At 46.6% G+C, this 9,849-nt stretch overlaps 1 protein-coding gene across 3 annotated transcripts; it reads left to right on the top strand.

The window, feature by feature from the left end:
- Positions 1-1,305: 1,305 nt before the first annotated feature.
- Positions 1,306-6,669, top strand: LOC120383968 (zinc finger protein 239-like). 3 transcript variants are annotated; one of them, XM_039502293.1, is made up of 2 exons: positions 1,306-1,464; positions 3,345-6,669. In XM_039502293.1, the coding sequence occupies exon 2, from the start codon at positions 3,456-3,458 to the stop codon at positions 4,452-4,454; it is 999 nt and encodes a 332-aa protein (XP_039358227.1). In that variant the 5' UTR covers positions 1,306-1,464; positions 3,345-3,455; the 3' UTR covers positions 4,455-6,669. The 3 variants fall into 3 exon arrangements, with proteins under 3 accessions (XP_039358227.1, XP_039358229.1, XP_039358228.1); XM_039502295.1 differs by having other exon boundaries at positions 3,384-6,669; XM_039502294.1 differs by having other exon boundaries at positions 3,387-6,669.
- Positions 6,670-9,849: the final 3,180 nt, after the last annotated feature.

Here is a 9,849-nt window from a genome sequence, read left to right on the forward strand (position 1 = left end):
ATTAGTTTGTCAGAGGAACATTCCTTGATTATGCCTTTGTCCTGCAGCTGGGAGGGGGACATGGAATCTGAATGGGTCTGAACAGAAGGGAACATGGTCACTGAGCCCCAGATGTCTGTTTAGGTGTGTGGCAGGGTTGCACCCCCAGGAGGGGACTTTTCTGTGTCCCCCACGGCTGGAGAAGCTGGCTCTCCCCACCAGGACCGGCTCCAGACCCCAGCGTGCCAAGTGTGTGCTTGGGGTGGCATTTTGCTGGCAGGGCGGCAGGCAGCTCCGGCGGACCTTCCGCAGTCATGCCTGTGGAAGCTCCACCGGAGCCGCGGGACCAGCGGACCTCCTGCAGGCATGACTGCGGAGGGTCCTCTGGTCCTGCGGCTCAGGTGGACCTCCCGCAGGCATGACTGCGGAGGGTCTGCTGGTCCCGTGGCTCCGGTGGACCTCCCACAGGCATGACTGCGGAAGGTCCGCCGGAGCCGCCTGCCGCCCTGCCAGCAAAATGCTTGGGGCGGCCGGATTCCTAGAGCTGCCCCTGCTCCCCACCCCCTGTGGCCGGAGGGCCTGGTTCTCCCTGATGCATGCAGCTCTGGGGCTGGTGGAGTTTGCTCTCCCCCCCAGCAGGAGGAACTGGATCACCCCACCCCGGCCCAGAGGAGTTCTGTGCCCCTGCAGATTGGGGGATCCCACGTCCCTGCTTGCCCCCCCTGCACAGACCCCTGGGTGCAGCCACATTGTGCATTGAAGCATCTACCTCAATGTGAGATGGAAAGGGGGTGACTTCACTATCCCAGGGAGAGCAGACAAGGGGGATTTCTATGGGGACTGGGGATTGTTCCTGGGGTCTCCAAAATCAGAGGGGACACAGGGCAATGGGGGCCTGGCCCTGGCAGTGCTTAATTTGTGCCAGGGCTGAGCCTTTAGGCTTGTTGCATCAGTTATGAAAGTAAAAAAATTGCTTGAGCCCCCCAGCCCCTCTTACATTACAGATTAAGCCCTGGATCCTGGCCCTAGAGAGGCTGCGCGGAGCCCCAAGCTGCAGGGGACGTGTTTCTCAGTGGCACTGATCTGTCTGCTATTTGCTCTGCAGGTTTCTGGAGTTCAAGGGCAGAGAGAGAAGGGCTCTGGCCCCAGATCTTTCCTGGGCCAGGGCTGAGCTAGGTTCGGGGGAGTGGGGGGAGCTTCATCAGCTGCTGTATCCAGAGGGCTCTGGTTCTTGCTCAGGGAGGAGGGGAGGGGAAGCTGTGTTTGCTCTGGCTCTGTTTATCTTCCTGGGTCAGGAGCTGCTGTGTCCTCCCTTGTCATCTGGGGAGGAACCAGCAGCTGCTGCTCCCCAGCCGGGTCTGGGCAGGGGCGAGACCTTCATTAAAGCTCCTTCTGTGCCCAGCCCAAGGGGGGGACTTTTTGGATCTAGCCCCCCGGGGCCTCCCCAAGCTCTGCCAGCACCAGCTCCTGAGCCGGAGACTCCAGGTAATGGAGGGACGGGCAGGAAAGTGACTGCGCAAAGGGCCCCCGGAGACTTGGATCTGGCAGCTGTGTGAAGTTGCCTGGGGGGTTGATCTCTCCTTAGCAGCAGCCCTTTGTGGGGGAATCTGCTCCGGGGTGGGGGTGGGGGCAAACTGGGGGATTCAGGAGGGGAAACAGGGAAGGGGAGACCCACCCACTGGGTTTTCCCCTTTGTGTTTCTGGCTTGTCAGAAAGGGAAGGGGGTGAATAAGGAGGCAGAACCGAAGGAAAAGCAGTGAGGGGAATGGCGAGGGTGTGTTTGTGGAATGGTGATTATTCTTCCTTTAAAAACCAAACGCATTACTTCCCAGCCATCCTCCCTCCCTCCCAGCCCTGGAGTTCCCCCTCCCCCTTGAATTCCTCAGAAGTCTCTTCACTATTCAGCTGCTGACAGGGACATGTTTCCTGCAGCAAATACCTCCCAGCTACAAGGAGGCAAGGTCCTGTGTTAATGAACAGTGCAGTATGTGATTCTAGCATTAGAGATTGTATTACAGTATAATGCACCGGACGAAATCGATACTCCCCAGATACCCTTTATTCTGGCACAGCCTAGCTGTGCGTGTTGGATTTCGCAACCTTAATAACATTTTCTTAATGTCGTTTTTGAGGGTAATATAGAAAAAAAACCCCAAACCCTCCAATTCTGATGCTTCTCTTTATAAGTATCTTCTCTGGCCACTTTTCTCTCCAATAATCAAACACTGCTGGACCATCCTTCAGATTTTTTCTCTTATTGAATTTGGATATAAAATCCTATCTGATTTTGATCCGTTTCTCTGTATTTATACATTATTAATCTCTGTGTAAATATTGCTTATTGTTTTCATCTACATATGCGTTATTAATATAAAAACCAATCAGATTTTGCTGGGATTTTTGTTTAATTAGTGAATATATGTAAATTTTCATAGATTTGCCTCATTTTCTCGCTCACTTATCAATCCTGATTAAAAAAAAAATCTTCGTATTCACTGATGTTTTTCCACCTATAATTGTTGAATAATAGATAATTCCCTCAGTTTTGCAGAATTATTGCCATGAATTATTGACTTAATTACAGGGAGAAAATATCAGGTACTAAAAATTTCTTTCATCTAGCGGAGAAAGGCATAACAAAAACTAATGGCTGGAAGTTAAAGCCAGACAAATTCTGATTAGAAATAAGGCCTGAATTTTTTACATTATTAGCCAAAGACTTTAGTACTCCTGCAATGTTGGGAGACCCACATTCAAATCCCTTCTCCACATCCCAAGCGAGCATCCTAGCCGCCAGGGTAAAGGTTACAAAGAAGGCACCAATATCTTCTCTTCTGGCCATTTTATGAAAGGTGCCTCGGTCCCTCCACAATTTTGGGGTGCGTGGAGGGAGTGAAACTAGTTGGTGAGTTCTATCAAATTCACAAATAGTTTCATGTCGACTGAAATTATGTTCTTCAGCAAATAAACTCTGGCCAAAAAATTTAACCCAGTTCTATTTGTGAACAGACTCCCCCAGTTCTGCTTCACCTCAATCCAACCAGCGTTGAACCAGTAGGTGTCATCATGCACTCATGAACTTGTCTCTCTCCTCAGTGGAAGTTGGTCCAATAAAAGATGTTACCTCACCCACCTTGTTTCTCTAATACCCTGGGACCGACACGGCTACACTGCACTGCATACATCATATACTCCTGGCTTCCCACCTGTCCTAACTGACAGCTGGCAGGAGTTTCCACCCTGACTTTGTTTCCCCCTGAGTGTTTGGATGGGATGGGGAGGCAGAATCCAATTCCTCAATCTCCTAAACAGTTATTATGTTGTGTTTCCGCTCTTTGCTGTTCTCCTTTCTTTCCGGCCCACAGAACGACTCCTCTCTCTTTCTCTCTGTCTCTCTCTCTCAGCAGGTGATGGGACAGTGAGTGAGAACAAAGGAGGAGAATCCTCAGCAGAAAATCCTCAGCAAGTGTAACTGCATGGGACGTTATCAGGAAGAACTGAAGGGAATTTCTTCCAGAGTCGTAAGAGAAGCAGCTAGGAAAATAGTGGATAAATCTATTTGTTGTGGGAGAGGCTGCAGGAATCTCAAGGAAACCATATCCCAGCAAGGAATCCAAATGGGAGAGAGAAAAAACACATCCACTGAGTTTGGAAAAAGTTTTAATGACAGCTCACACCGTCCTAGACAGCAGAGAACGCTCACAGGGGAAAGACCCTTCAAGTGCTTGGACTGTGGGAAAAGCTTCAATCTGAGCTCAAACCTTCTTACCCACCAGAGAACTCACACAGGAGAGCGACCTTATAAATGCTTGGACTGTGGGAAAAGTTTCAGCCTGAGCTCAAACCTTCTCACACACCGGCGACACCACACGGGAGAGCGACCCTATAAATGCTTGGACTGCGGGAAAAGTTTCATTCAGAGCTCTGATCTTATTTCACATCAACGACTCCACACAGGAGAGAGACCCTATAAATGCCTTGACTGTGGGAAAAGTTTTATTCAGAGCTCACACCTTATTAGACATCAGAGTCTCCATTTGGGAGAGAAACCCCATAAGTGCCTCATCTGTGGGAAAAATTTCACTCAGAAGTCACACCTTATTAGACACCAGGGAATCCACACAGGAGAGGAGCCCTATAAGTGCACTGACTGTGGGGAAACATTCGTTCAGAGCTCACAGCTTATTGTGCATCAGAGAATCCATACGGGAGAGAAACCTTTTAAATGCTTGGACTGTGGGAAAACCTTCAGTCGGAGTTCCCACCTTATTGTGCATCAGAGAACCCACACAGGAGAGAAGCCCTATAAATGCTTGGACTGTGGGAAAAGTTTTAGTGTCAACTCAAACCTTATCACGCATCAGAGGACCCACACAGGAGAGAGACCCTATAAGTGCCTGGACTGTGGGAAAAGTTTCCAGCGGAGCTCACATCTTATTAAACATCAGAAAATCCACACGGCAAAGAGGACCTGAATGTGGGTGACTCTTCACTTGGGGCAATGATCATAACTGGCTTCTTCAAATCTATACAGGATAGAGACCTCCTAAACGTCCATAGTGTGGCAAATGTTTCAAGCAGAGTTCACATCATATTGGACCTGAGAGACTCCACACAGCAGAGAAATTGTAGCAGGCTGCCAGCCTCTGCTGTCGTTAGGACCAGTTTTCTGTTTAATGCTTGTCTCTTCAAAGTGCTCTGAAACTTGCATGGTTACTCGGATTGCTCTTGGTATTTGGTGTACCTCATGGGTTCGTGGGGTAGGGTGAGTGAACTAAATTTGGGGCACTTGAATATGGGGTTCCTGAGATACAGCCCCCTGACAGCAGCTGCTTTTTGCAAAGTTGAGAGGTTCCACCAATGTTTTTTTGCCCAGATCTGGGGATCTGTCAGAGGGTTCGAGGATGCATCACCTCTGACCCTGTAACCCTGAGAGCCTCACAATGTTTTGCTACTGGAACTCCCTGCCTGAGACATTCAGTCAGCAACCAGCATGCAGGTCACAGCCTGAGTGTCTGTGTATAACTGCCACCCTGGTCCAGCCACTCTGACCCCAGCAACAGAGCAGGCCCACTCCCTGCTCTCTACCAGCCTGGGTTACCACCGGCAGGGTGACCCCAACGCACTCCTAGTCCCGAATTTTCCCGAAACTGTGGGCTCTGCAACGTGCAATGTCAAACAAATTTGTTAACAAAAGGTCATAGGTTAAGTGATGCCGAGAAAAGGAATAAAAGTAGAGATGGTTACAAGCAAATGAAAGTGAAAATTTGCATCTAAAAGTCAAAAACTGAATCTAGAGAGGTATGGGCTTTATTCAAGATAGTTTCTCTCAGCAATCTTCCTTCTTGCCAGCCAGGGCTGAATTTCTCTCAGTCGGGATCTTCTGCAGAAGCCCAAGGGGCTGGCTTCCCTTGTCCACCTGGGTGAAAGACCTTTGCCTAAGTGGATTTCTTACCTATATTCAGTTCCCAGAGACTTCAACCCCTCCCTTGGTCCCATCTTTCTCAGCTTGCAAGAGATCTGTTCCTTTGTGTCTGTCTAGTGAAGGATCCCAAAGACGGCTTCTGTCCTTGCTTATGTTTTCCAATTTTCAATGACCTTGCTTTAAGAGGCAGGATGACCTCATGCTCTACTTCCCTTCCTGTGGACTTCCCAACCCCCTGCTGATTTCTATGTAAATGGGGCTTCCATTGTTTTTGGTTAAACCTTGCATTTAGGGTGAACAGATGTCCTAATTTTATAGGGACAGTCCTGATATTTGGGGCTTTGTCTTATATAGGTGCCTATTACCCCCCACCCTGTCCCGATTTTTCACACTTGCTGTCTGGTCACCCTAATTGCATTTCACCTTTCATTGCAGCCAGGTAGATAGCTGCCTTCTCTCCTACCTATTTCTCCCTGTCTGGCCACAGACTTTAAAGCATAATATCATTAGGTGTCCATATTTCCTCATATAGCGTTAATATGGGCATTTCATAATGCTATTAATCGCCAGTGTGTCATTAGCTTTCAGAAAAGACTTCACTCTATATACTTTTGTAAGTACAGTAATATTGTATCCAATCAGTTGATTCAATTGCTTATCACCTGAGATTCAGCCCCTCCGTCTTTATACACCAGTAAACCTTTGCAGCATATTCTCCTGAATGTTACTCCTCCAAGTAAAGTTTATGTGAGGAAGGCAACGTGGAGTCATGTGGTGATGGAAGCTCCATGATGGTTTTTTTCCCCCATGCTGGTATTTGCTAAAATTCAAATTGTTCTGTTCCCTGCAATCTCCTCCCTCTGATGTCTTGATCATCCTGTTTATAGGTAAATTGAGATAAACACATTCCTTTGTTTAGGACAGAGCTAGGTCACACCTTTACTGAGGCAAGGCTGTCTGGTCTTGAACATGTTCTAGTAACATCATACGGGGGCACTCGTATAGTGTAAACATTTCCCCATGGTATGGTTGAGCAGCAAGTGAATCATTTTTAAATGATACCTCACAAGGCCTATTTTGTGCAAAGATTCTTGCAATAGTGCGGAGGGGTGTGTATCTATACCTGGATGTTTTGGGTTGCAGGGTCAAACCATGGCTCTGATCTGGGCACAGGGATCTCTAGCACTTATAGACTCCGACTCCATGGGTGCTCCGGGGCTGGAGCACCCATAGAAAAAAAATAGTGGGTGTGTTTGGCGGTGGGTAGGAGGTGCTCAGGGAGGGGGCGGAGCTGGGGCAGAGTGGGTTGGGAAGAGGCAGAGTGAGGGTGGGGTCTTGGGGAAGGGGCGGAGTGGGGCGGGGCCTCAGGGCAGAGCAGGGGTGGAAGCACCCACTCAGAAAAATGAAAGTCAGCGCTGGTGCTCATACTGCACATGCATCATAGCTAAGGCAAGGCATCTACTGTCTCTTGCCAACATCATTTTTAAAGGGAGCTAGGTCTCAAGTTAGTCACCTACCTAATGCTCATGAGTTAAACTGATTACACTGAGCATGCCCAGAAAAGTCAGCTAATGGGCTTGAGTGTACCGTTTCTCATGAAGTTCAATAGCTCAAGGGCATGTGCAATTGCCACTGTTCAACCCAACCTTCAGCCAGTGGTAGCTTGTATCCAATCTAGGGCTAAACTCTCTCTCTCTTGGGGGACAAGGCAGGTGAGATAATACATTTTATTAGACCAACTTCCCTTGATGAAAGAGACAAGCTTTCGAGCCACACAGAGCTCTTCTGCAGGGTTGGGAAGGGTACAGCACAATGCAAAGTGGAACAGATTGTTTAGCATAAGTAGTTAGCACCTATTGTAAGTGACCATTCAAGGCAGACCATTAACACCTCTGCAGTCATAGGACAAAAAGAGAGGGGTAGCGGGTTACAGCTTGTCCTAATAAGCCATAAAACCAGTGTGTCTGTTCAGTCCTTGATTTTAGGTGTCTAGCAGTTATGAATTTAAGCTCCCAGGCTTGTCTTTTGAAAGTGTTGGGTAGGTTTGCTTTGAGGATGGGGACTGAGAGGTCAGATATGGAGTGATCACTTTGTGAAAAGTCACCTATTTTGTCTTTTAGCATTTTCCTGTGTGAATTCGTTCGCGAGCGTAGTGATTGTCTGGTTTCACCCACCTAGTTGTTATTGGGAGGGTTATTTTGGGGAAGTGTCATCAAGCTACTTTTTAGAAATAAAATAAATTAGACATATGAATGCTTGCTGAGAGGGAAGGGGAATTTGGAGACAGAGGTGATGGGTGAGAGATGGGTTTGGGGCTGTAGTGACTTGGGGGAGAGGGGCTATGGGACCAGTGACTGCTGAGGCAAGTTTATATCAGCATTTGATAATTAAGAGAATATGAGGAAAACTCAGAGAAGATTTACACTAATTGGCTAAGTAGACAGGGGAAAAAAGCAAAATCTGAAAGGTTTGGTATCGATAGTGGGCATTTAGAGGAACAATAAGCAATATTTATGCATATAATATATTAGTAATCCCTAAACAGAAAACTTTATCAATGGCTTTGGGGGTTTTATATTAAAATTCAATATGTGACTAAAAGGGAGAAAAGCAAGCGATTGTGCAGCCATATTTCAGTGCTGGAGAGCAAAAAGCCAAGAATAGAGGGGATTATAGCTGCATATTAGCTAATTATATAGAAGAGCAGAAAAATTGGGAGGGCTTTATATCAATATTACCCTCAACCTGTTACTTTAAAAGGAAGTTCTTAAGGCTGAAAAGTCAAGCAATTTCAGTTAGGCAGTGCCAGAATCAAGCTGTGTGGGCAAAGTTATTTCTTTTCCCTTGTGTCCTGGCATTAGGATATAATCACTCATGACAAGATCACATGCTACTGTGCTCATTAGCACAGGACATCTCTGCTGGAGCAAACATGTTCCTGTCAGCACTTAAAACGGGAGATTTACCCATCTCTGTGGAATTCAAGCTTGTCCCCAGGGCAGCCACGGGGTCAGATTAGTAAATGAATAATCATCCCCAAAACAAACACATTCTCCTCTCTGCTGTGTCACCATCTCTGCTCTGTCTTAGTCAGGGCAAAACACACTGACTGTGTGTGGTGTTAGTTACATTTTCTCTGTGTGGGCCACAAATTGTTCCTTTGCCTTTTCTGCTTGTGGTTTTGAACAATTTAAAACTGAAATACATTTTTCCTGAGGCTTTACTGGAGTCTGGAAACAGGTGTGGATGTGAACTGTTGACTCAGAGAAGTCATAAAACTTATCACAAAAAAAAAAAAAATCACCCTTCGGTTCAAGGGTCGCTCTGTACAGAAATCTTCAGGTTCTGAGTGAAGACAGGAGAAAATACCGATCGGCCCCAGTCAGAATCAGCCAGCAGCAAGTAGGACACAACTTGTTCCCAGGTTACAAGATGCCTCTGATATTAACCCAGGAAGTGATTGTAAATTGGCAGTTCCTAGGATGGGAATGTTAGACTGTTCAGCATCTAACACAGCACAGCCAGGTCAGATTGACACACACGAATGTCACTGACATGACATAACAGGGTGAATTAAGACCATATAAGTTATTTCAGTGCAAATCTGTATGTGTCTGAGACATTCTCGTTTCAGATTAAGAGCAACCTAAATTTGTTTTTTGTATTCATCACCCACTTTATCCTCCCCCTGCCTTTTCATTCCCTTTTTATTTCTCTACCCTCTTCTCCTCCTCATCCTATGTAGGTCGAACTTCCTTATTTTCTGATCTTTTCTCTATTCCTTCTCCCACCCCCTTCTTTTTCTGCACCTTCTGCACCTGTGCTGGAGAGCAGCTGATAATGGAAGGTCCCTGCCTGACCTGCTATCAGCAAAATCACTTCTGATTTGGAGCAGAAGGCAGAGATAATGGAAGCCCAGCTCCTAGCAGCCATGGCTTCAGGGACTTCTGAACAAGGACTCCAAGAGGAAACCAAATGTCCCATCTGCAGAAACTATTTCACGGAGTCGGTGAGCGTAGACTGGGCACAACTTCTGCCGCTGCTGCATCTCTCAGCACTGTGACACATGGACAGAGGGGGACTATGACCCTTTGTGCTGTCCCATGTGCAGAGCCCAGAAGGAGAATCTATGGCTTGACTGGGACCTGGCAAGATTAGTAGAAATCTATTTAAATAAAAGATTTTGTTTCAATTTTGCCTTTATTCCTTATATTATATACAATAAAATGTTAAACAAAGGTCATTTTGAAACAAAAAATCAAAATGTTTTGTTCCGTAGGTATCAAAAGGGGCATTTCAACATTAATGAAATGCCTTGTTTAAGTTTTTTTCTAAACTAAGTTTTGTTGAAATTGACACACTCCCATGGAAAGTTCAGATATCGATGAAATGGTATTTTCCAAGAAAAAACATTGTCTCAATTTTCAACCAGCTCAACTTGATGT

This window comes from Mauremys reevesii, linkage group 15 (assembly GCF_016161935.1).
Source record: "Mauremys reevesii isolate NIE-2019 linkage group 15, ASM1616193v1, whole genome shotgun sequence".
NCBI lineage: Eukaryota > Metazoa > Chordata > Testudines > Geoemydidae > Mauremys > Mauremys reevesii.

Bases quoted from the DNA above. Each gene is read 5' to 3' on its own strand.
- LOC120383968 (XM_039502293.1), top strand. From the start codon at position 3,456: ATGGGACGTTATCAGGAAGAACTGAAGGGAATTTCTTCCAGAGTCGTA.